This window comes from Sitodiplosis mosellana, unplaced genomic scaffold, assembly GCF_009176505.1.
Source record: "Sitodiplosis mosellana isolate CC-2019 unplaced genomic scaffold, AAFC_SMos_1.0 Smas_scaffold_1, whole genome shotgun sequence".
Lineage (NCBI taxonomy): Eukaryota > Metazoa > Arthropoda > Insecta > Diptera > Cecidomyiidae > Sitodiplosis > Sitodiplosis mosellana.
The window spans coordinates 12,291,886-12,313,835 of NW_022595244.1; the positions used below are offsets into that span (position 1 = coordinate 12,291,886).

Here is a 21,950-nt window from a genome sequence, read left to right on the forward strand (position 1 = left end):
GGCAAATGTCATTATCAAGTTACTTAAGAAAGTTTGGTTAAGAATCAATTGCAAGATTTTTGAATCTGAAAAATGAATGGAACAGCAGAAAAAGAATTTCCCCAAAGAATTAAACATAAGACATAGAAAATAATGCATTTCATTTGACTCAGCAAAGCCAAAGTAAATATATATATTTGCATAACATTATTCTATTTACAGGTAACTTAACACATAATGCGCTCGTGGACTACAACAGATTTGGTGTATTTGTCTACAAATTATCCTCATTAATGTCAAAGTCTATCATTTTCTTCTCAATTATCCACCATTTATCCAGGAAGCCAACGTCAATGATTCGCTGGTGCCAGGTCAATAGCTCGGGCTGTGTGAATGAGCAGGTTGTTTTGTACAATCCCAACGCTCGATTGTAGTTGTCGAGCCAAAGCAGTGAGAAAATGCCCAGATTAAGTTTCCGAACAATTCCTTCGTTGTAGCATCGCTCCACGAATATGAGATATTGCGACGAGATTGGATTCTGGCACACCGGATCTATCATCACCATTCTAACGTTATATTCTCGAAGCTGTTGAATGAAATCCACTTCATTGGGATTGTGTTTAAAAGTGTACACTGCTGCACCACCTAATCCACCGTAGATGGCTGCTCGAATCGGTTTCTCTTTTAATTGTTGAATCACACCCAAGAAAACATCACGATAATCGGTTACTAGGCCTTTCCAATACTGCAGCCACTTCTCAACAACAGTTCCTTTGAAACGTTCAGGTATTTCAAAATTATTTATTCTACTTTGAATTGTATTCAACTTTGTCTTCACCAGTGAACTGCTCGTGGTGTAGGATTGTGTGAGCTGTGTTCGCAGTCGAAGCAATTTCGTTGCCATTGCCAATTTTTATTGAATTTTTATTTTCTTTCACAAAAATATCTATTTTTTATGCACTCAAGCCGTAGTGAGGTTAAGGCCAATGAAAGTGTCAACAGCAGAAAAAGAACGCATACAACGCCATCAACATTGATGCGGTCGCAGTTCCAATCAGAGCTTTGGTTGGCGCAAATAACGGATATCAATACGATACTGATTCGCTGGTTCATCGGAGCTGAGAGAAGAACGCTCTTAATGTGATAACATCAAACAAGTTCGAAGATTTCTTTCAGAACAAAAACATCGACTGTTTAAGAAAATTAAACAAAAACCAACCATTCCAAAAGGTTTGTACAAGCAATTGACGGTCAATTAATGTTTGTGTGAATGTTATCCGCAATACGAGACAGAAAATTAAATGTTTTTTTTTCGTGTGTTTGATTTGCAGTGGAAAAAAACCATCAAAATGGCGTCAAAGAATCACAAAGCTACCGATTTCAATGATTTGTGCGAAACTTCTCTATTGAATGTAATGGAGTACTTATCTGTCGAAGAACTTTGTGTCGTAAAAGGTGTTTGTCGTCGCTTGCGGAAAATGGCAAGTCGAACATTTGAACGACGGTATGCTGGTGCCGTTCACTTTGACGATTTGATGTTCAATATGCCGGAGATAGTACGCATCATCAAATGCTTTGGGCCAATCATCAACAGTGTTACAGTCAACGGATCGATTGCATGGGAACTGAACACATCGATTTTAACGATGCTCACCCAAAAATGCAGCAAACTGAAGAAACTCAAATTGATTTGCTACCACTTTGACAAGCCCGAAATGGCCATCATGAAGACATTGGTTCAACACCTGGAGACGATTGAATTGCTGTACTGTACGATAGCCACAAAACATGGCGTCAACTACAACGTATTCCTCAAGGTGGCTGACGAATTAAGGGAGTTGGTGTTCATCGGACGCGATCAAGAGGTTGACTTGAAGTTTTTGAACAAAAAATTTTCATCCATGCAGAAATTGACCATTATCTCAGCCCGGCTCACCGATGAAGAAGTGCTTGGTCATTTCTTGCGAAAAAATCGATCGATCAAACACTTCAACTACATGCCGAATGTACCGCTGTCATATGGACGATCATGGACCAGTTCATTTGATAATATTGTACCGCGTCTGACCGACATTTCCATCGATCTCAACAAAAACATCGACTATGTGTACCTGTTCAGTTCGTTTACGCAGCTGAGACGTGTCGTCATCAGTTGCCAGGGTTACAGCGAACCGATTCACGATGTCGTCAGTCAATTGGCCAAAATGAACACACTGAAAGTGCTCGGTTTGTGGAAATTTGGTTTTCGCGAGCTATTAACCCTGCCGAAAGTGAACAACATTGAAACGCTTGAACTTCGAAAGATCAAATCTTTGTTTGACTTGAAAGCGCTGTCACATGAGCTGAACAAACAATGGGGCCATGTCAAAAATCTCTATCTCGATCATACAGCCGTTCGCGATGCTAATGATATCGAAGTGCTGGTCAACAGTGTGATGCAAGTGAAGAACTTATTCCTGTGCGACTTGCGGGGATTTTTCATCATGCCAACCGCAACCAAATACTACTTATGGTGCTCGAATCGAATGATGCCGTTGAATATTTTCGTTGATTCTCACTACTTGATGCAACACACAGTCAGCGATCCGAACCAAACTATTGTGTTCCAACCGTTCAAAGATCGAATCTGTCAAATGGTCAACGTCATTTGTGCCGACCATTTGTAAAATTTTGAATGGCCTATTATATTTGTATCTGAACAAAAAAGTACTATGCATATTGTCATGATTTGAATAATGTGATCAACAGTTGTGATTGAACAAAGATTGGTAGCGTTTAGATTAGCGTTATGACCAAAAAAAACGAAAATTGTTAATGAAAAAACTACATCTGACCTTATCATCGATATCCTTATTTCAAATGTTTTTTTTATTCAATATATATAACTCATGTTTGATACAATAGAAGTAAATAATAATAAACGATAAGTTATTCAATTTTGGAAAAGGACCCATTTTCGATTGTTTGTTTTTTTTCTCCCTCTTTATTTCGTGTGTTTGTTTGTGTAAATTTATCAATTCAAAGATGTGTGAATGCTTTGCACCAGCTCAAAAGTCTTATGAATATCATCATTTCCTGCTTTTTCGCAGAGAGAACCCTTCGCCCTGAAAAGCTTTGAAGCCTTCATCGTCGTCATTGCCGTTCGATTTGGATTCAGTTCTGTCACTGATTGGTTTCACCGATCGGTCGAATCGAATCAAGCCGTAGGGATGGTCGTAGTCGGGAATTCCGCGAACATACGTCTGGAAAATAGAAGTACGAAGCACTCGTTAGACCGAAGCTAAGAATAGATTGATAAATGAAAGCAATTAATGGTCTGCTTACCCGTGCACCAGGTGGCGGTTCTGGCTTATCACATTTCTTCTTTTTTCCATCCAAACGATTGCCTTCACCCGAAAATGCAATGAATTGGCTGTTATCGTAATGGTTTTGCATGTGTTCATTGGCCTCCGCATCTTCATCGTCTTTCTTTTTGAAAATACGTTTTGGCTCTTGATATCCAACGGGCGTATCGAATTCAACCTACGAAAATAGATTAATAGATTCAAACCATTGATTCAGCATTCAACTCTTGTGAACAATACGATCGTTCATGATTCCAGAATATCACTCACATTCATATCACATTCAATGATGCTGACGGCATTGCCGGGTTTTGTCTCGAGTACGCAGAGTTCGTAAATTTTCGAATTATATTTGATGGCAATCAGATCGCCGGTGGTCAAACACGCAAAATTTCGCAGTGCATTCTCCAGCACAGCCTTTTGGTTGGTGATTTCCAAGAAATCCGGACACTGTGGCTTGAACTTTGAGAATGTGGCGACTGGAAGTGAAACGCTTTCGATTTGAACAATATCACCTTCTTCCAACAGCAAATTGTGCATCATCTGAAATGAACAATTGCCAAATAATTCATTCGACGCAAATTCTCACAACTTATTTAGACATGGCCGTATATCAAGTGTTTACCCAGTATGGAATATAGATTTTGCCTTCATCGGCCACGAATTCCAATACGCCCGCGTGTGTGATGCGACTTTTTTTGCTGTTTGTCAATTTGAACAACATGGGGTAAACAACATTCAGTCGAGTCAGCTGATCGAGAGCCGATGGTGGCATAATAACTGCAATAAAGAACACAATGCGATTGATTATTTGTGTGAATCACAATAGTCGAATAACATAGATGTGATTGAATTTACTTACTTTTGCCTCCTTTTTCAACATCTTGACGCTCGTTGCCCGGCAACATCGACACCGAATAACATCTGTACGAGTTGTTAAATGGCCGTGCCTCTGGAAACATCATATTGAAACCATTGAACTGGAACTGAAATCAAACGATTAAGGGAAAAAAAACTGCATCAATATCTCAATTCGAATCTTTAAAAAGAAATGTGTTGCATTTTTATACGATGTTTGTGATGTATATAGCAAATGATTTTGCATGAATTTTCGTTGTTTGTGAATCTGTCACGGAAAATACCATTCGAAAGTATTGAATCTATGAATTATGTATATACACAAACAGCGTAGTTATATTCTCACCATATTGATGCTTGTCGATTTTTGTTTGGCGAACGAAATTGATGAACGTTTTTTTAATCGTATAATATTGTCGATGAATTTTAGAGTAAAAAAAAGTAAGTCTTATCAATGACAAATGAAGCACAAATATTCGATTCGATTGCGTTAGAATGAGAACAATTTCAATAGACGAGACGATAGGCTGTTTAACCAAAATGACAATGACGAATGACATTTGAGCTTAGCATACATAGCCATTGCGAGCATTCGACTCGTTCGTCAGAACGTACTAGATTTTGACGTCTTGAGCAAAATGTAAATAAAAAGTAAAGAGAAAGAGAGAGAAAAACGTAAACGTAAACAAAGAGCTTTGCGCTGAGCCTGAGACCCAATTGGAAATATTGACCAACTACAATCGAAACAAGACTGAACGTTTATACTTCAATGAAAGATTTATTTTTATTTGTTTGAAACGAGAAAAAATCACACGAAAATTCTACTGGCTACTTCTTTTTAAAATGAAGTTTTGTTAATTAATTCAAACTCTTAAATAGTGTACGGAGATATATGTATGCATCTATATATTCGAATAATGTCTGCGCAACTTGAGAGCAACGGAAATAAAATGAATTATGCAGCTTGCTGATTTTTTTTTGTACTATCTGTTTGGTGATTTTTGCATCGAGTACGAAACAAGACCTTTTTCCTGAATGGCTACTGCAACGGCAGCTTCCATAAAATCGAAATGTTCATCGTTTATTGCCTGTCCAGCAGCTGATTGATGTGGCTCGGCTGCAGATTCGTTAAGTTTTTCCCCTTGATCGGATGCTTCAGATACCTGATTCTCTGTTGCTTTACTACATTCGCCCTCCTGTGAACATTCAGCTTGCGAATTGGACGCACTTTTTGATTCTGCTTGATCTTGATTTTTATCTTGTGAACTTTTAAAAAAGTACAGGTCATCTTGTGACGGTAAATGTGGCGGTGATGACAATGATATCGATGATGATGACGTAGACATAGTTTCGGTGCGATTGTCATTAAAAAATTGTTGACTGTGCTGCTGCAAGCCATATTGATCAATTGCCCATACAATGGCAGAGTCTTCAAAATTTTCCTGAGCTCTGTATGCATGATATGCTTCGCGTTCCAATTCATTTCGTGCTCCATTATTCGTATTTTCACCTTCGATAAATGTAAGATAGGATTCAACCATTTGATTAACGGTATTTTCAACGATGCACTCGGATATCTGTCTCTCTTGCCATTTCAGCAGCTGCTCATCGCTCGGTTCAATCAGAATACGTTGTCTAGCTACTCTACGGGTAGTTGTGGACGATGTTGAGGGCATACATGTTGATGTGGACGCCATTTGATCTTCAGCAAATGGTGTGGACTCAAGTCGTGGCCGTTTCCTCAAATAATTCTTTGCAAACCAGGAAAATTTCTCGCCTTCCATTTCAACACATTGAACTGCTTGGCTTCTTCACTCTCTATGCTTATGTGGAGAAAATTAATTATTTTCTTTTCAATTTTTCTTTTTTTTAAACTTTTTTTCTTCCATTCATAATTTTTTTTACTATCCATTCACAACAATTTTATACTCTGTATAAAATTAAATATCCACTCAAGCACTTCATGTTTGTGGCTGCCTTTCTGCTGCAGAGAGAAATTATTTGTTTATTGTTGCTTTGTTCAGCGCAATCGTCTGTAGAAATAATTATGTCAAGCAGACAATAATTCATTACATTCCTTTCACTCAACGCGTTACATACTCTGTAACAAATCATATAGTGGTCTCTTTCTCGTGCATGAATCAATGTGTGTGCATAATATATTTGAGCCCAAACACCAGAACTGAGCAACACTGAGTGCATTTTTTGACACAATGAACTGTCAAACGGATCGACAGTTGTTTCGAGCTAACCAAAAGCATGCAATAATCGAAAACAATTTTGAAATCGTTTAAATATTTTTATTTTTGTTTAGTTTATTGAGTCGAACATAAATCACATTTGACAATATGTTTCTGCACAGAGTGATGTGTGGCACTCGTTTGCTAATTCCAGTGTAAGTGAACAGAATTAAAATTATTTAAACTGAGTTTTGTTTTCCAAGTAAATGTTGACACGAATCTCTTTGGTCTGTAGCCAAACTTGTAGGAATTTTTCACAGCTACATCGCAGTAGTAAGATTTTTCAAAAAAATGTATCATCGCCGCATACTCGCATCAAGACGTCGTTTCGCTTCCAATCAAATCAAGCTGAAGATAGGATAAAAGAAGAATTAGCCCAAGAGTTCAGACAATCGATGAAACTATCACATTTAGTGCGGCCGCTTGTTTTCACAGTTGGAGTAAGAGCTTTAAATGGACTTTGATATTATTTCGTTCGCATTGAATGGCATTTGAAGAATTGACTTTGAATCATTTCAATGCAGTGTGTTGAATTTTTAGCTAATCGTTTCATTTAAACCAGGTATCATCCGCATCTATAGTCGGTGCTACGATATGGGAATACGAATATGTTCGTAGTCAAGTGAGCAAAATGATGAATTCATCGACGAAGTTTTTTCAAAATCGACAAAAGAATGTAAGAAAAATGCACTTATTTGCTCCGATCGACTTGATACAATGCAAACGAATTTACACAGATTTCAGATCTAAAAGGTGCCTGGAACCGGTTCACAGATGGTCAGTTAAAAGAGGCATGGGAACGTCTTTCGCCGGGTGATCAATTTTTTATTCCGATTTTTGGATTAAATATGCTGGTATTTACCTTATGGCGTATTCCACGATTGCAAACAATGTTGCTGCGAAATTTTTGCGCAAATCCAGCGGGTCGTAAGTGTTCCTACGCAATATTTCACTTGAACATTGACTAATTGCGAATGTAATAATATTTCAGCGGCTCCTTGTCGTTCGATGCTGCTTTCAACATTTAGCCATTATTCGTTTTTCCACATTTTCGCTAATATGTACGTGTTGAACAGTTTCAGTAATGGCGTTTGCATGGCCTTGGGCAAAGAGCAAACATTGGCCATGTATTTGAGCGCCGGGGTTGTTGCAAGTTTTGCTAGCTATATGCACAAAGTGTCTACTGGAATCAGTGGAGCTTCTTTGGGTGCTGTAAGTGACTTAAATATTTGTCTATTTTTTCTTTCATTTCATTAACCGTTTGTTCTTTTCCAGTCAGGAGCGATTCTTGGCATTTTGGGTTATGTTTGTACAAGATATCCGGATACACAGCTGCAAATCATGTTTTTGCCCATGTTTCAATTCTCCGCGGACAGTGCGATTAAAGTGATTATGGCAGTTGATATCATTGGCTGTGTCATGGGCTGGAAATTCTTTGACCATGCAGCTCATTTGGGTGGAGCATTGTTTGGAGTGTGAGAAACATATTCTCGATGTCTTAAAAGAGTCATTTTTGTCTCATTTTCATTATTTCTCCAATAAAATGATTGATTCATTCATTTCAGATTCTGGTGCTTCATCGGCGAGCAGTATATCTGGCCACATCGTAAGCACATTACAGAAAAATGGCATCAATTCCGAACTGCAACTTGTAGCTAGAATTTCTCTTCATCATATTTTTTTGCTTTGTGTATCAATTGAATAAATATATTGAATGACATGAAAAGAAAACAATCATCTCGATTAAATCTAAGCATTTTAGTACTGCATTTCAAACATTGACAATATATTTCACATACTTGCCAACTGTCACTCGCACCTAACCTCACTTTTATTCATTTTTCGTATTTTCAACACACAGTTCACGGATCCGCTGAAAAATGTTTGTTTTGAAAACATTCAACACATTGGCGAGCTTGGGTAACGAAAAAATGTTTTATTTTTACTTTTAAATTTCGTTTATTCCACACACAAAGATGGGTGTCATGAAAATTCTGTGAATTCTAGCTCCAAAGGCCTCGACTCCGCTGCTCATTCAAAGTGCTGGTCTGAAGGATTTTAAACCGCTCAAAAGTTATGATGGTAGATTATTTTCATATTGACACAACCATTTTTGTTGGATAATAAGATTTCATTTGGAACATCTACAAAATCAGGTATCGAAATTCCAAATAAGCCAAAGTTGCGAATGATGCTGAAAGTGCCACAGTATACGAACATTCGACCGCCTCGAATGCAAAAGCGATTGATTTTGATGCGAGGACCTGAAGTCGAGCACAACACGCAGCTCGTTCACAAGCAGTTCGGAGTTATCGCATTGATGGGTGGTCGTATCAAGTATCCACACATTGAAATGGTTCGATTGAGTATTGGTCGTAAGATGGATACATCGCGAATGTTTGCCGTTTGGCGTATACCCGAACCGTGGCAACCGTTGCACAAGAAAGGTGTTGGTGTTCGTTTGGGCGGTGGTAAAGGATCTATCGACCATTATGCCATTCCAATTCGTGCTGGCCGAGTGATTCTTGAAATTGGTGGTGATTGTGAATTCGATGAAGTTAAGAGCATGTTGAACCACGTTGCTGTGAATCTACCATTTAAGGCGATGGCCGTGTCGCAAACGATGCTCGACGAGATCGAACAGAAAAAATTGACGGACAAAAAGAGAAACTTGAATCCATTCACCAAACAGTATGTCATTCAAAATAACCTGAACGGATGCCACAAATGGCTTGGAAAATACGATCATCATTGGTTCGGTGAATATCTGTGAGATGTGAGACGATTATTACCTGTAGATGAAATGAAACAATCGTTCCGTGTTTTATAAATAAAATCCAATTTTGAATTAAATGCATTTTTCATTGTCATATTCTAAAAATTAGCCATAATTCTGTTTCGCCAAATACGGATTGAATTGTGAATTGTATTTCTGTTTCATTGCCGGCATTCGTGGCTCGGTATTGACTTCTTCGGGCTTTTTCAGTTCTTCAGGTGGCAACAGCGATGGACACTTTTTCCTCAGCAACTCTTTTGTTTTTTCGTGCTCTTGTCTTTCACGTTGCAATCGTTCTTCACGCAACTGTTGCAAGGCTAACATTTTATGCTGTCTCAGTTGCTCCGATTCACTGTCACTACTGCTATCACTAGCAGACGAGTGTCTTCGCTTTCGTTTTTCCTTTTTATATTTCTTCTTTTTGTTTTTCTTCACTTTCTTTTCCTTCGATCGTTTACTACTTTTACTTTTCTTATGCTTTCTCTCTGGTGATGTTGATCTTTTGCGTGACATTGGTTTTTCTAGAATAGTTGGCATCGCTTTCACTGCAATCGGTTTTGTGTCAATGTTTACACTTTTTGAATCACCTCCATTACCCATCTTACTGCCATCCACCGTTATGGGTTTCTTCTTCGTTAAGAATTGCATCATCGGATCATGTAGATGTTTGACTTTCAGACCAATTTCAACCTTTTCTCCACTTTCATCATACACACTCTCTGAATTTCGTTTCGGTGCTGAGTTGTACCAGCTCCGTGTGCCCATTGCCTCATGTGTGTCCTGTCCCAAATACGTTAGATAACCGATTTGTTTCTCATACTTTTCCTGCTCCTGCCGCTTCTCCTCATCCATTGGCTTGACCTTCTTCTGTTTGTCTTCATGATCGGAAAATAAGTCAATGTGTTCCGAAGCAGACACTGGCTGAGTTTCACCATCAAGATCCAAACTTGTTTCTTGAGCTGCTTGTGATGTAGGTGTTTGTTTCGCACGATTTCTAAGGAGACTTATGCGGGCTTCATAATCCTAAAAAATTAAACTTTTGTTATCAAATTGATCTTCGAAATATGGAATTGCATTCACTTACTGCAACAGCGACACGTCGCTGTTTCTCCGCCTCTTCCTCAGCTGCTTTGGCCTGATCCTTTCGCACTTTAGCGATGTTCGCTTTCGTACGCACATGCCAACTGCAAAATACAATGAATTTAATTTTTTTCTTCGATAAATACAAAAAAAAATATTTCAATCCCTTACCTCTTATGTGGCAGAATATTCATTTTATTGATATTTTTTCCCTTTTACCCACTAATGAACCCTACGTTTTGTTTACGTCTCGTAAAAATGAGTGTTTCTGGTCGATATGTCATTGCCAAATCGATTTGACATGTGAACGCACCCTGCTGAGCAAGAGACCGCTGTTTTTGACAGTTCATTGCAACAAACCAAGTTTAGTGCTGGACACAACCGGTTTGATGTTGAACAATTCATTCTTTTGATTTTTTTTCCTTGAATTTGCGAAATTTTTCCAAGGGCAATTGAATTCTAACATGTGGGTTTTCATTCACATTACAACCGGTGAGTAGAAAATTAATTTTGATTTAATGGAATTTTGAGAATTTCAACATATTATGAAATAGGCATTTCTTCGTACCATTGGGAGAATATCTTTTGCGACTTAGTTTAGCCCAGTCAGCAAAAGTCTAAAAATGCATCGTGAAAAAATTGCTCCATGACTTCGTACGATTTTTGTACAATTTTGATGCTTCTTTTTGAAATACGTGCACTAAATATAAAATTTGACTAAAATATCCATTCAAAGCTGTTGATCGGATCGACTATTATTTATCTATTGAAAAATGAAAGCATCCAAGTGTGCAAAACAGCACAATATACGACCATTGTTCTTATTTGCAATAGCATCAAATACAAGGCACATCTAATATAAATTGGTTTAAATGTGTTCTTCTTTGCTTTTCAGACCGTCGTTTCTTTTTGTTGAACAACACAAGGAAGTACACTGTTGGCCGTGTGCCACAATGTGATTTGCGTTTGGCTGATGATACGTCAGTTAGCCGAGAACATGCTGTGATTCACCGTTCGTCATCCGGTGTTCGTGTTGAAGATACGGGCTCAAAGTATGGCGTATTTATTAACGATGGCATCAACACAAATACGGAGATTGCGAAAAATACAGCGATCGACCTACAAATTGGTAATATTGTTCGCTTCGGTCGATTGGAAAACACTTTTCGTCTCGAAAACGTTGTCATTAACGCGTGCACATCGTCAATGCAACCGGATGAAACGGATAAATTGAGCAAACACTTGAAAATTCTTGATGGTAAACTGCTACCCGTTTGGAGTACTGATTGCACGCATTTGGTGATGACGAATGTGACTGTAACGGTAAAAGTGCTACAGTCACTTGCACACGGCATACCGATTGTGTCGCCAGATTATTTTGAGGCCTGCATAGAATGTGCCACAGCACAACACGAACTACCAAACGTCAACGAATTCGTTCCGACAATCGTTGAGCCGTATATCATCAAGGAGCCAAAAATGATGGAGGTGCACATCGACCGACAGCGCTTGTTCCAGAATAAAACGTTCGTCTTCATGGTGAAACGGCACATGGAAAAGTTTGAGCCAATCATCCGTCTAGCTGCCGGCAAATGCATTAACATGGAAGAGGACAAAGTACGTAAGGCACTTTTGATCAAAAGCGAGTATATTCCGGTACAGTACACTCCTTCGCTCAATTCACAATGTTCATCCGATATCGAAAACATTGTGCGGTACATTGAATCAAATGGTCGTCGGCTCGTAAGCGAAACAGAAATCGGTTTGGCCATCATTCACCGTGCCATCGACCGTTTTTGCAATCCAGATCGTCAAATGACAATTAGTTTTCAACCAACGCCGGTCAATACAAACGAAATCGTGAAAGATGTTTACACAGATGAAACTCCGCACATAACAAAGCCAGAGCCACCAGCTTCCAGTATGAACTTGGTGATTCCTGAATCGGCCGATCTCACAGGAACTGAACCAAACAACAATCTTCGCAGCGACGAAGCAGCTGATTTGGGCAAACCATCCACATCGTCGACTGGACGACGATCAACCAGAAGCTCAACGAAAAGTTCTGGCGATGATGCGTTGAATGTGTCCACGAAAATGCCAACACCGAAAAAGAATCCAAAACGTAAGCACACCGATCAAGAGGATGGATCAGAAAAACCGGGACAATCAACAATTGACAGTGGTGAACACAGTGTGCCAGAAAAGAAGCAGAAAACTCAAAATGCGGTTGAAAGTCAAGGTGAGAATAGTTCGGGTCTTTTCATCGCACCATTGCCGCCTCAGTCACCGAGTGATCACAACTTTTCTGGTTTTATTAGCACACAAAGTCGGAAACGTAAGGCTACGCAACAGCAGGAACAGGCGGTCGCTCCGCCAAGTACGCCCGAGTCGAGCAAGATAACTCGGAAACGAGCCGTACGTATGCTTACCGCTGATTCGGACGAAGAAAAAGATGACGACGATGGTGGTAACCTATTTAAATTCAGTCGAAAGTCAAAGCGATCCAAAACCACATCGAAACAAACACAGCAACGTACTCCTCAACGAAATAAATTAGCAGAAAGTGATGATGATGACGATGATGGCGGTTTTAATTTCACACAGCGGAAACCGCGTCCAAGCCAAACGAAACGACTCACTCAACAGAATGCAAATGAAAATGATGTAGTTGATGCTGCTTCCGTTGCCGCGTCACAGAATTCATACAAGAAACCATTCCAACAAACCGTGAACCGTTCATTCAATCGAACAATGACACCGATTGAAATTACATGCGTGCCAACGTGCAATGTCGAATGGATTTCGTACAAAATGAAGAAAGAAATGAATTTGGATCAATCTCACGAAAAACCATCACAACCGTCACAGCCGTCCAGCTCAGTAAAAATTAAGGAGGAAAAATTGGAAGAGTGGGAATTGACAGACGAACAGAAAAAACGACAATGGATCAAATCAATGGCAAACGTATTCGAAGTTCGCAAGGTGGAACTTAACACAACGCGTCGCTCAGTTCAGGCTGATGAAACAGACAGTCTATTCTCAAACTCTGGATCCGCATCGTACAACAAATCAAAGAACTTCAAGAAATTCGTTAAGGTAATTTTATTTGAACATTAAATTTTTCTCTTCAATTTGTTAATTTCTTCATAACTATTTCCATCAACAGAAAAACAACTACATCCCCCGCACAGAGGTCATCAAAACCAATCCGGTACCAATTATCATTTCAACTTATGCTCGAATTTAATTTAAGTTTCCTCGTCGTTGTTCTCTTTGATCGTTAAAAAATGTGAACGTTTTACTATATATTGCTTAACAAAACTGCGTTAAGACCATATAAATGCTATTTTCTATATATTCGATATATTTTTCGTTCGTTTTCCATCAAATTATCCGTCATTTTAAGGGAAAAAAAATATCCTGTTTATGAAATATTGAAAGTACTCAAAAACCATTAAGACAATCTTGAAATAAAGAACTTTGACAGATCAAAATTTACTTTGGTAATTTTTTTCATTCGATTGCAACCGACTTGCAACGAACGGACGTGCTTGTATTTATCGCACTGGAATAATTTGATCAAAGTATCATACCAAAATGAGAGGAAGAAAAAGAGGTAAGACAACATTGCACATTCCGTTCTGCTATAAAACGTAATATCCCAAATCAAAATTTGGTAGGTCCCACTGTTCCTCAGTCACCATCTCCAAGCAAACAAACTGGTCAAACATCACTCAATCAGTTCTTCCAACGAACAACTCCAGTTGGCATTTCTCCAGCTAGAAAGTGCGACGATGTGAAGACTGGACCGACTTTTGTAGCCATAAAATTAAAGTTGATCCAAAATTGTTTTCCAATGAAACAGCCTCGAACAAAAATGAGAAGAAATTTGTGAAGGTAATTGCTGAAATTGACCGTAATTGGATTCTTAGACCAAAATTCATGACGATTTTCTATTTTAATAGCAAAACAACTATTTTCCACCGTCGATGGTCTCAAAACACATAAGGTGACGATTGGATTGAGATCTGAATAGATGTTTGAATACTGCTCATCAAAAAAAAAATCCAATAAAAGTTAGAATTTAGTCTGATTTTATATTCATGTTTCTTGTTTTCAACAAATATATTGTTTGTTATTGTATGAGTACAGCTGAACATACCCCAAATATACGATAAAAATGTGTTTGACAGATCAGGTCCACATGTGGTTTTGACAGTTATTTGTTTGCTTACACAGTAAGACTGGAGGATTTTTTTTGTTGATAATTTCAACAGAAAAGCCGATAAAAATGAGCAAAGCCTGGATAGAAAGAAATCTCCCACAGCCACCGATGCGTTCAACGATGCAGAAATTGAAAAGTGATATCGGTAAGTGTTGACAGTCAACTGTGTAATTCAATCTCGGCAATTCAAATCAAATACCTCGATTTCCATCTCTAAACAACTTGCTTAATCCATTCAAGATTTCGATGCGCTCCTCAACAATTTCGGTCATTGTGAAAGCATTCACGATCTACGTCCAAAATTGGAACAAGCTGCAGCGATGGCGTCTCGTTTGATTGCCCGACGTGCCCATTCGTTTCGAGTACAACCGAGCTTCATGTATTTTCGCAAGATGAACATCGCTTTGTGCCGACTGAAGGAGTTGAACATCTATCAAAACATCAAAGACTATCAAAATGCCATTGGCGTTGCAAAAATGGCTCGAAAACTTGACGACAAATACTATTTACCCGATCGAGAGAACTTTTTCTACTTTCTGACAAAGTTGCAGTCGTTCGCTAAACTACTGCTTCGAACTGTAATGTGTGCCCGTGAATCACATCGACTTTTCCTGGAGCTTTTGCATCGAGCTGCCTTCATTGAAACGATATCACTGTTCTCAGCTGTTTTAGCTGAAGTCTGGACCATTTGTATTGATATGTGTCGATGCGTGGTTCAATTTTACAACGGATTCTATCCATTTTACGCGAAAAACTATGACAAATCAAAGTCACTACCAAAACGGCTAAACAAATGGCTCGGCGAAGAATACATTGAATACATTGACATTTCCGTTGACCAGAGCCAACTGGATTTGAATGAGGAATTCTTTTTGTTCGATGGAAGTGACACGGTAAAAAATGAAGGAAAAGTTATCGATCAAAAGTTCGAGCCAAAGCTGCTAGTGAATCAACCGGTTCAAAAAAATGTCAAAGGTGATGAATCAGTTGGTAAAAAGACGAAGATGCCCAAGACCTTAGATCTTCTTGGAAAACAGCAGAATTTCGCGAGCACCTCAAAACCCGTTCAAGTTAAAGGAAAACCCATGATATCGATGAAACCACTGCCTTTATACAACAAGAATTTCGATTTGGGCGAGAAAATCAGTCGAACACCAACGATGAGTCGAAAAGAAGTAGCCAAGGTCATTAAACACATCGATGTTGATCAATTGAAAACGATCAAAGAGATTCGTGAATTTTTAACCGTCGAAGATGAGCTGAGACAGAATGACCAGGAACAAAATACAAAGGGAGTCACGAATGAAGAATGGGAAAAGTTCAAGACATCCACAACTAGCCTATTGATACTGAGCCATCATGGATTGGTGCTGAAAAAGTTTCGAAATCAATGGAAAAATTTAAAAATGCGACGTCGATAAATTTTAATTGAATGTAAATTTTGAGTTTTTGAATAAATCACCATACTAGTTTTTATTATCTGAAACAAAATTGTTTTTCAATTATTTCAACATAGAAAAGAATTCAATCTTTTGAACATGGCTCCGAATAATTTGTTCATAATTTCCAACATAGCCTTTCTGTAGCCTAACCCACATATAGGCCTTGGCATTAGACAATTTAACTTCAACGTCCAATTTAAAGCGAAATTTCGTTTTTTTCTTTCTCATGAGCTCATGGCACATTACTTTTAATACATCTATTACTTCAACAGTAAATACAACTATTTGTTTCTAACATTAAGAAAATAAAGTGATTAAATTCATATAACAATTATAAAAGTGTTTAAAATATAGATATATCTTAATAAAGCAATAAAATGCAAATGTCGTTTGTGTGATGAAATGTTAAACAATGTCTGTTACAATCACAATTAAACATCAATGGACCTATTGAAATGATGGTCTTAATTCGTTTGTATTATTCGCTGTCTTCGTCATCGTTTCGCCTCTTTGAAAGCCATTCATAAAGTATGTTCACCGCATACTTGCTAAACAGTAAATTTCAAATATCGGACGATGTCAAATCATTGCTCGGATTTAGTTCAGCCACAACATCACCCATCGCTTCAATTATTTCAATTAGCAACTGTCTGTTTAAGTTTCTCATCTTTGGTAGTCGTGCCACTTGCGCGAAATCGCGCACAATCATACTTAAGGCAAACTTCTTAATGTCTGGCACATTCATTTTGTCGGATGCTTCCAAAATTTGTAGCACATTTTGAACATGAATATTGTGCTCTAAATTATGTTTGCAGTAGGCTTGCAATCGATTGTTGGTTAATCCTATAGGGAAAAAAGCAAATGTTAGGAATCGGGGTGCATTCAATGAATTCTATTTGTCAATGGTTTAATAGCATTACCATAGAAGCAAGACGCCTGAAATAAATACAGCGAGTCCTCTGGTGGCATTCGAATGTCTCCGTAGTAAATATACCGAAGTAGGGAGTTGAATGCTTCTTGTGACGGTGAAATGTCTCCAATTTGTATCTAGACATACGAAAAATAAGTCAACATTCTCATTGTGTGAAACAAAAAATGAATTTCTTACATTTACTGTGTTGTCCGCTGGCATAAATGACCTAAACATAGCCTGAAAATATGAACATCGACCCGCCAAAATCGATTTGTGTGCCGGAATAACACGGTCGTCCAATATCAAGTTGATGTCACAAAATTCTCTGCCGCTACTTTTTAAAAAGGTGGCCATGTCATTTTCCAACGTCGTTCCTTCAAAGTAAAAACATAAATCAGGATTTTCATACGCAATGAAGCCAAATTTATTGACTCATACCCATTAGTTGGCTGATTCGAATGTCATTCATACGACCCGGATAAACTTTTTTACGTACTACTTCCACCATCAGTGGCTTGGCCAGATTGTCAAAATCATTGGTCATCACAATGTCATTGAAATTGTCCTCTTTCACGATGAAACTCATGCAAAGATCTTTGATCAAATTCAAACTGAAATTGATTCAGAATTAGTAAATAGTTTGAACTATCCCAAGAAAAACCAATCAAATTACTCTACGCTAAAATGATGACAAGTTTAAGTAGTTCAATTCATTCTACACCGTTTAGACGCCCGCCAAGTTAAAAATGTATCGAAGATTCGGCGTAATTTCGGTGTGGAATAAATTAACGTCAATACTATTTGTAATACAAATATATGTATTCAACTTAAGTTAAATTACTCCGAAGCCACACCGTTTGTCCAGTATATTTTTAACTTAACATATAGGTGGCGTTGCATATAGTTACGCCGAATCTTCAATACATTTTTAACTTGGCGGGCGTCTAAACAGTGTAGAATAAATTGAACTACTTAAGCTTGGCATCATTTTAGCGTAGAGTAATTTGATTGGTTTTTCTTGGGTATGTTGTTAGTTCATGAAGCTGTCGAATTTCTCATTAAATTTCAACTTTTTTGTTATACTTACTTCATTTTATCGGCATAGTATAACGCATCAAGAACATTGTTCTTTGAGATTCTCAGTTCCAGATAGTGAATAGACACGTTCTCTAGACGTGTTATCAAATACAGAACTGCCAATTGGAAGATGTCCATCATAAGACGCACGATTTCTTTGTTATCTGTTCGATCCGAAACTGAAATGTACACAATCCAATGAACCACTGCTTCAAACCACTTATCATTCATTCATTCATTCAACTTACAGTCGATGCGATCGGTATAAATGTAATGTAGCACTTTTTCAAACGCATCTGGCAGTGCATCGGGTATTTTCACTTCGAGTATTGGCCGATCAGAAAATGGAACATCAGTTGTGCTAAAAAGCTTAGCACGAGCGACTCTGAAATGAGACATAGGCTAGAATAGTTTGAATTGACGAGAATAATTCAAAGATCTTACAAAATTTTCTCCTTCAACACAGCTGAACGAGCTGCAACGATGGCCATGTGAGCTGGGATTTTCACTTCTTCCATTCCAACAATGAATTGTACGTCGCAGAATAAACGCTCGGCAAATAATTTACCAAAGTCATCATGCAGCGTACATCTCGGATAAGTGGGGAACTAAACAGTAAAACATAGAAGATATCATGTTTTTTCATTTATTTTGAAGGAAAATCATTTTACCTGGAATCGATACATGTCACTGCTTCTAACATTGTTATCGATTGTTCCACCAAAAATGTACATTGCCGAGCCTATCACCGACACCGAATGGAATACACGTCCCGGTGGGATATCCGAACCTTCTTCGGGTTTGATAACCGACCAGATTTGAGCATCCAAGTCATAGGAATGCAAATCACTTGGCAGTGTATTATCAGCGGAACCACCGAACACGTACAGAAATCGGTCATGATGGACCATAGTGTGTCCGTACCGCCGAGATGGTGGCGGTGGTGCACTGCGCAAAATGTGGTCGTTTGTGATACGACGCCAACTGAAGAAATGGGGAATTTTATGTTAAAAATCTCTCGCACACAATGAGAAATTCTTTATTGAGGAATTTTTCTTACGTTTTTGTCTTGAAGTTAAACTCGAATAATGCATTTGTAATCTGAAGACCACTTTGACCCGAAAACACATACATACAGTCACGGGCTACAGCAACCGGGAAATTACAACAAGTTGGCGGACGTTGACCTTTCTGCTCAATTTCTTCCCATTGATGCACGTCACCCTTCTGTGAGAGAAAATTCGAATTTTTTTTTTAAAAGTCTCTATATCGGAGTTTTTCTTATTACTTACTATTAATGAGATGGTCCACATGTCATTCAAACGAGCATTTCCATCGTAACCTGCATAAATCCACAGTTTGTTGTCATATACCGCTGCACCGTGTGCACTGCGTGGCACAGGTGTTCTATAAAAACAAGTTCATGGATGAATTTACGATGATTTTTTTTATTGAAAGAAAAAAAAGGCTATTAAAAAATTCCGCAATTCCTGCTGCGTCCTACCTGCCCGTGAACTTCCATTCGGACCAATGTGCCGATTGGAATTTGTACTCAAACAAATCGTTCTTATTCGTAAGGTTTGAATTTGAATGAATGTCGCCTGTGTAACCTCCAAAGATGAACATTGAGCTGCCGTGCACAACAGCTGAATGATGATATCGTGGTGCTGGTGGCAGTCCTGTTGCAAAGGCGCGGCCCCATGATTTGTCTTTCACATCGAATCGAATTAAATCGTTCAACATGCTTTTGCCATTGTCACCGCCAAACACGTAAATTGCATCCTTGTATGCAACAGTTGTATGTTTGCTTCGTCTGCAATCGAGAGAAAATGATAATAGCTTTAAATAGAATTTTCTTCTCTATATGCTGAATCTCTGAATTGCTAACTAACCTTGCTCCGACAAAGATGTCACACTCAAGCATTCTCTTCCATTGTAAAATGGTCTCAAACGGTGAAAAATCTAAGACCAGCAAATTTTCACCCGTACAAGTTGACGGTAGAACAACTTTCTGGTGCTTTGTTGGTATCGACATTTTCTTTTTAGACACACTGCCTGAATTCGAACTCATGAAAATTGATTTTTGTGTTGTTCACACACTTAAACCACTTTTATAAAGATTTTTTTTCTTATTTTATAACTAAGTTTGATGGCTCTATTATATGTTTAATAAAATGTTTGAAACTTTTAAGATGGAACAAATGTAAAATTAGTAATTGTTTTATCGTTGCACAGAAAACACTTCGCAGCTATGCATCGGAATTTTGGAGATGAAAAAATTCCGATTGTGCGTACTCAGTGCGAGAGACAAGTGTTTTGATTATATTGCTATTGTTTACTCCCAAAGCAGCATCTGACAGTTGAGATGAACAAAGAACATGCGTGCGACAAGGACAACCATAGTCCATATCCGCTGTGACATTTGACAGATAGATTGAAAGCGGCTTTGATGTTTGACAGCCGATACGCGTGTTGTTTGGTTTAACGAAATACATTTTTTTACTTTATCATACGGATTTTGAACTGTTTTTTTTTAAGCCGCTAGCAAAATTTTAGCTTTTAATTCAGTTGGTTAGAGTATTAAGTCGGTCACTGAATAGTTTCAATCATACGATTTCAAACGTTTGAAGTCAAGCAAGCTTTTTTCCCGAAAAAAAATTGTCTTTTTCAAAGAAACTCCAAGGCACAATGTCATCGGAGGAGTTATGCCAAATGTAAGTGCAATTATTTTCTGTGAAATTACACCGACTATAGCTAATATGGCTCTTTTCATTTCAGTTGTTCCGAAGGAACAAGAAAATACATTTGCCCACGATGTAACATTGCTTATTGTTCGGTGGCATGCTACCAATCGCCGAGTCACTTGAAATGTTCCGAGGAATTCTACAAAGATTGTGTGGTCGAAGAAATGACACTACAAAGCAAAATGAAGAATACGTCCGGTCCAAGTGATGATGTGAAAAAAATGTACGACATTCTAAAGAGAGTCGAAAGCGGTGATCAGCCCATCGATTCTGATTTTGAGCTGTCCGACGAAGAATTGGATTCAGACGATGATGAAGATGAGCCGGATGATGATAATGACTTATCGAAACGCTTGGAGGGTATTGATTTGAATGATGCCGATGCAATTTGGTCAAAGCTAACGGAAAGTGAGCGTCAGGAGTTCAACAAAATAATTCAAAGTGAAGATGTTACATCGATTTTGCCCAAATACAGCGCTTGGTGGGAAATTAAAACCAAACGAAAATTAGTCAGTGAAATGAATGGCGATGAAACCGATGACCCAGCCGAACCAATTGTTGAACATCCAAAGATAATCGAATCGATTGTAGATTTTGCACGAATTTCCACAAAAACTCCAGCTTCGTGTGTAGTTAACAATTTGATCAATGTACTAACGGGATATGCATCGATGGTGCGATTCTTTTACGGTGAATACGAGGCAAGCAAATATGAAGCAGTTAAGTATTTGATATCAGTATGTGCCAATCTGCGAATGAATGCCAATTTTGATGATGCAGACGTTGCCATTGAATCGATCCGGCAAGATGCAAACAATGAAGGCTACGCAGTCGATGAGCAGGATATGAGGCAAATGAAAAAAGATATTGATAATCTCATGGCAGGACCAATTCAGGATAAACCAACCAACACATTCATTTTGGCTGCCTTATCAGATTTACATCGACTTTTATCAGCAGTTAAAACAGAGATAAAGAACTCACATTCGAAACCATCGGTTTCAGTGAATGCAGCCAGCAGTGGTGGTGATGAAGGCGCGTCGTCAACCAATGAACCGACCAATGATTCCGAAAAATTTACCAAACGATTCAATGACCAGAAAGCGAATGCTTGCTCGGATTTGGAAAAGGGAAAACTAACTGCGATGATTAAGAAAATTGAATACTATTTGGCTTATGCTAAGAAATACCATTAATCGAATCAATGGATGCAAATATTAATAAAATAAATACAATCAATGCCATTCCTGATTGCTAGGAACATAAATA

General features: G+C 38.3%; 10 protein-coding genes across 10 annotated transcripts; 5 read left to right on the forward strand and 5 right to left on the reverse strand.

Annotated features, from left to right (window-relative positions):
- Nucleotides 1–130: 130 nt before the first annotated feature.
- Nucleotides 131–974, reverse strand: LOC129580509 (mitochondrial import inner membrane translocase subunit Tim29). Its single transcript, XM_055470985.1, has one exon. The coding sequence runs from the start codon at nt 881–883 to the stop codon at nt 254–256; it is 630 nt and encodes a 209-aa protein (XP_055326960.1). The 5' UTR covers nt 884–974; the 3' UTR covers nt 131–253.
- On the forward strand, nt 951–2,928 carry LOC129580505 (uncharacterized). The gene is made up of 2 exons (XM_055470980.1): nt 951–1,209; nt 1,311–2,928. Exon 2 carries the CDS (start codon nt 1,329–1,331, stop codon nt 2,643–2,645), a length of 1,317 nt encoding a protein of 438 aa, XP_055326955.1. The 5' UTR covers nt 951–1,209; nt 1,311–1,328; the 3' UTR covers nt 2,646–2,928.
- On the reverse strand, nt 2,833–4,740 carry LOC129580507 (ubiquitin fusion degradation protein 1 homolog). Its single transcript, XM_055470982.1, has 6 exons — nt 4,528–4,740; nt 4,186–4,309; nt 3,949–4,103; nt 3,594–3,866; nt 3,304–3,501; nt 2,833–3,221 (listed from the first exon to the last, which is right to left on the reverse strand). Exons 1-6 carry the CDS (start codon nt 4,528–4,530, stop codon nt 3,048–3,050), a joined length of 927 nt encoding a protein of 308 aa, XP_055326957.1. The 5' UTR covers nt 4,531–4,740; the 3' UTR covers nt 2,833–3,047.
- Nucleotides 4,741–4,939: 199 nt separating this feature from the next.
- Nucleotides 4,940–6,258, reverse strand: LOC129567798 (uncharacterized). Its single transcript, XM_055445114.1, has one exon. It carries the CDS (start codon nt 5,963–5,965, stop codon nt 5,165–5,167), a length of 801 nt encoding a protein of 266 aa, XP_055301089.1. The 5' UTR covers nt 5,966–6,258; the 3' UTR covers nt 4,940–5,164.
- A 135-nt stretch (nt 6,259–6,393) lies between these two features.
- Nucleotides 6,394–8,155, forward strand: LOC129567789 (presenilins-associated rhomboid-like protein, mitochondrial). Its single transcript, XM_055445086.1, has 7 exons — nt 6,394–6,576; nt 6,657–6,861; nt 6,984–7,097; nt 7,159–7,348; nt 7,413–7,633; nt 7,697–7,896; nt 7,987–8,155. Exons 1-7 carry the CDS (start codon nt 6,530–6,532, stop codon nt 8,078–8,080), a joined length of 1,071 nt encoding a protein of 356 aa, XP_055301061.1. The 5' UTR covers nt 6,394–6,529; the 3' UTR covers nt 8,081–8,155.
- A 48-nt stretch (nt 8,156–8,203) lies between these two features.
- LOC129567805 (39S ribosomal protein L16, mitochondrial) lies at nt 8,204–9,274 on the forward strand. Its single transcript, XM_055445125.1, has 3 exons — nt 8,204–8,341; nt 8,429–8,503; nt 8,578–9,274. Exons 1-3 carry the CDS (start codon nt 8,302–8,304, stop codon nt 9,192–9,194), a joined length of 732 nt encoding a protein of 243 aa, XP_055301100.1. The 5' UTR covers nt 8,204–8,301; the 3' UTR covers nt 9,195–9,274.
- LOC129567790 (leukocyte receptor cluster member 1 homolog) lies at nt 9,244–10,560 on the reverse strand. The gene is made up of 3 exons (XM_055445101.1): nt 10,449–10,560; nt 10,282–10,381; nt 9,244–10,220 (listed from the first exon to the last, which is right to left on the reverse strand). The coding sequence occupies exons 1-3, from the start codon at nt 10,469–10,471 to the stop codon at nt 9,303–9,305; spliced, it is 1,041 nt and encodes a 346-aa protein (XP_055301076.1). The 5' UTR covers nt 10,472–10,560; the 3' UTR covers nt 9,244–9,302.
- Nucleotides 10,561–10,593: 33 nt separating this feature from the next.
- LOC129567780 (nibrin-like) lies at nt 10,594–13,774 on the forward strand. The gene is made up of 3 exons (XM_055445056.1): nt 10,594–10,769; nt 11,173–13,376; nt 13,447–13,774. Exons 1-3 carry the CDS (start codon nt 10,742–10,744, stop codon nt 13,525–13,527), a joined length of 2,313 nt encoding a protein of 770 aa, XP_055301031.1. The 5' UTR covers nt 10,594–10,741; the 3' UTR covers nt 13,528–13,774.
- Nucleotides 13,775–13,807: 33 nt separating this feature from the next.
- LOC129579634 (uncharacterized) lies at nt 13,808–21,948 on the forward strand. The gene is made up of 5 exons (XM_055469807.1): nt 13,808–13,896; nt 13,961–14,177; nt 14,246–14,650; nt 14,746–15,925; nt 20,716–21,948. Exons 3-5 carry the CDS (start codon nt 14,572–14,574, stop codon nt 21,875–21,877), a joined length of 2,421 nt encoding a protein of 806 aa, XP_055325782.1. The 5' UTR covers nt 13,808–13,896; nt 13,961–14,177; nt 14,246–14,571; the 3' UTR covers nt 21,878–21,948.
- On the reverse strand, nt 15,952–20,311 carry LOC129567784 (leucine-zipper-like transcriptional regulator 1 homolog). The gene is made up of 12 exons (XM_055445071.1): nt 19,830–20,311; nt 19,442–19,750; nt 19,230–19,344; nt 18,998–19,164; nt 18,609–18,921; nt 18,382–18,545; nt 18,186–18,322; nt 17,948–18,116; nt 17,299–17,471; nt 17,056–17,234; nt 16,868–16,994; nt 15,952–16,790 (listed from the first exon to the last, which is right to left on the reverse strand). The coding sequence occupies exons 1-12, from the start codon at nt 20,006–20,008 to the stop codon at nt 16,510–16,512; spliced, it is 2,313 nt and encodes a 770-aa protein (XP_055301046.1). The 5' UTR covers nt 20,009–20,311; the 3' UTR covers nt 15,952–16,509.
- Nucleotides 21,949–21,950: the final 2 nt, after the last annotated feature.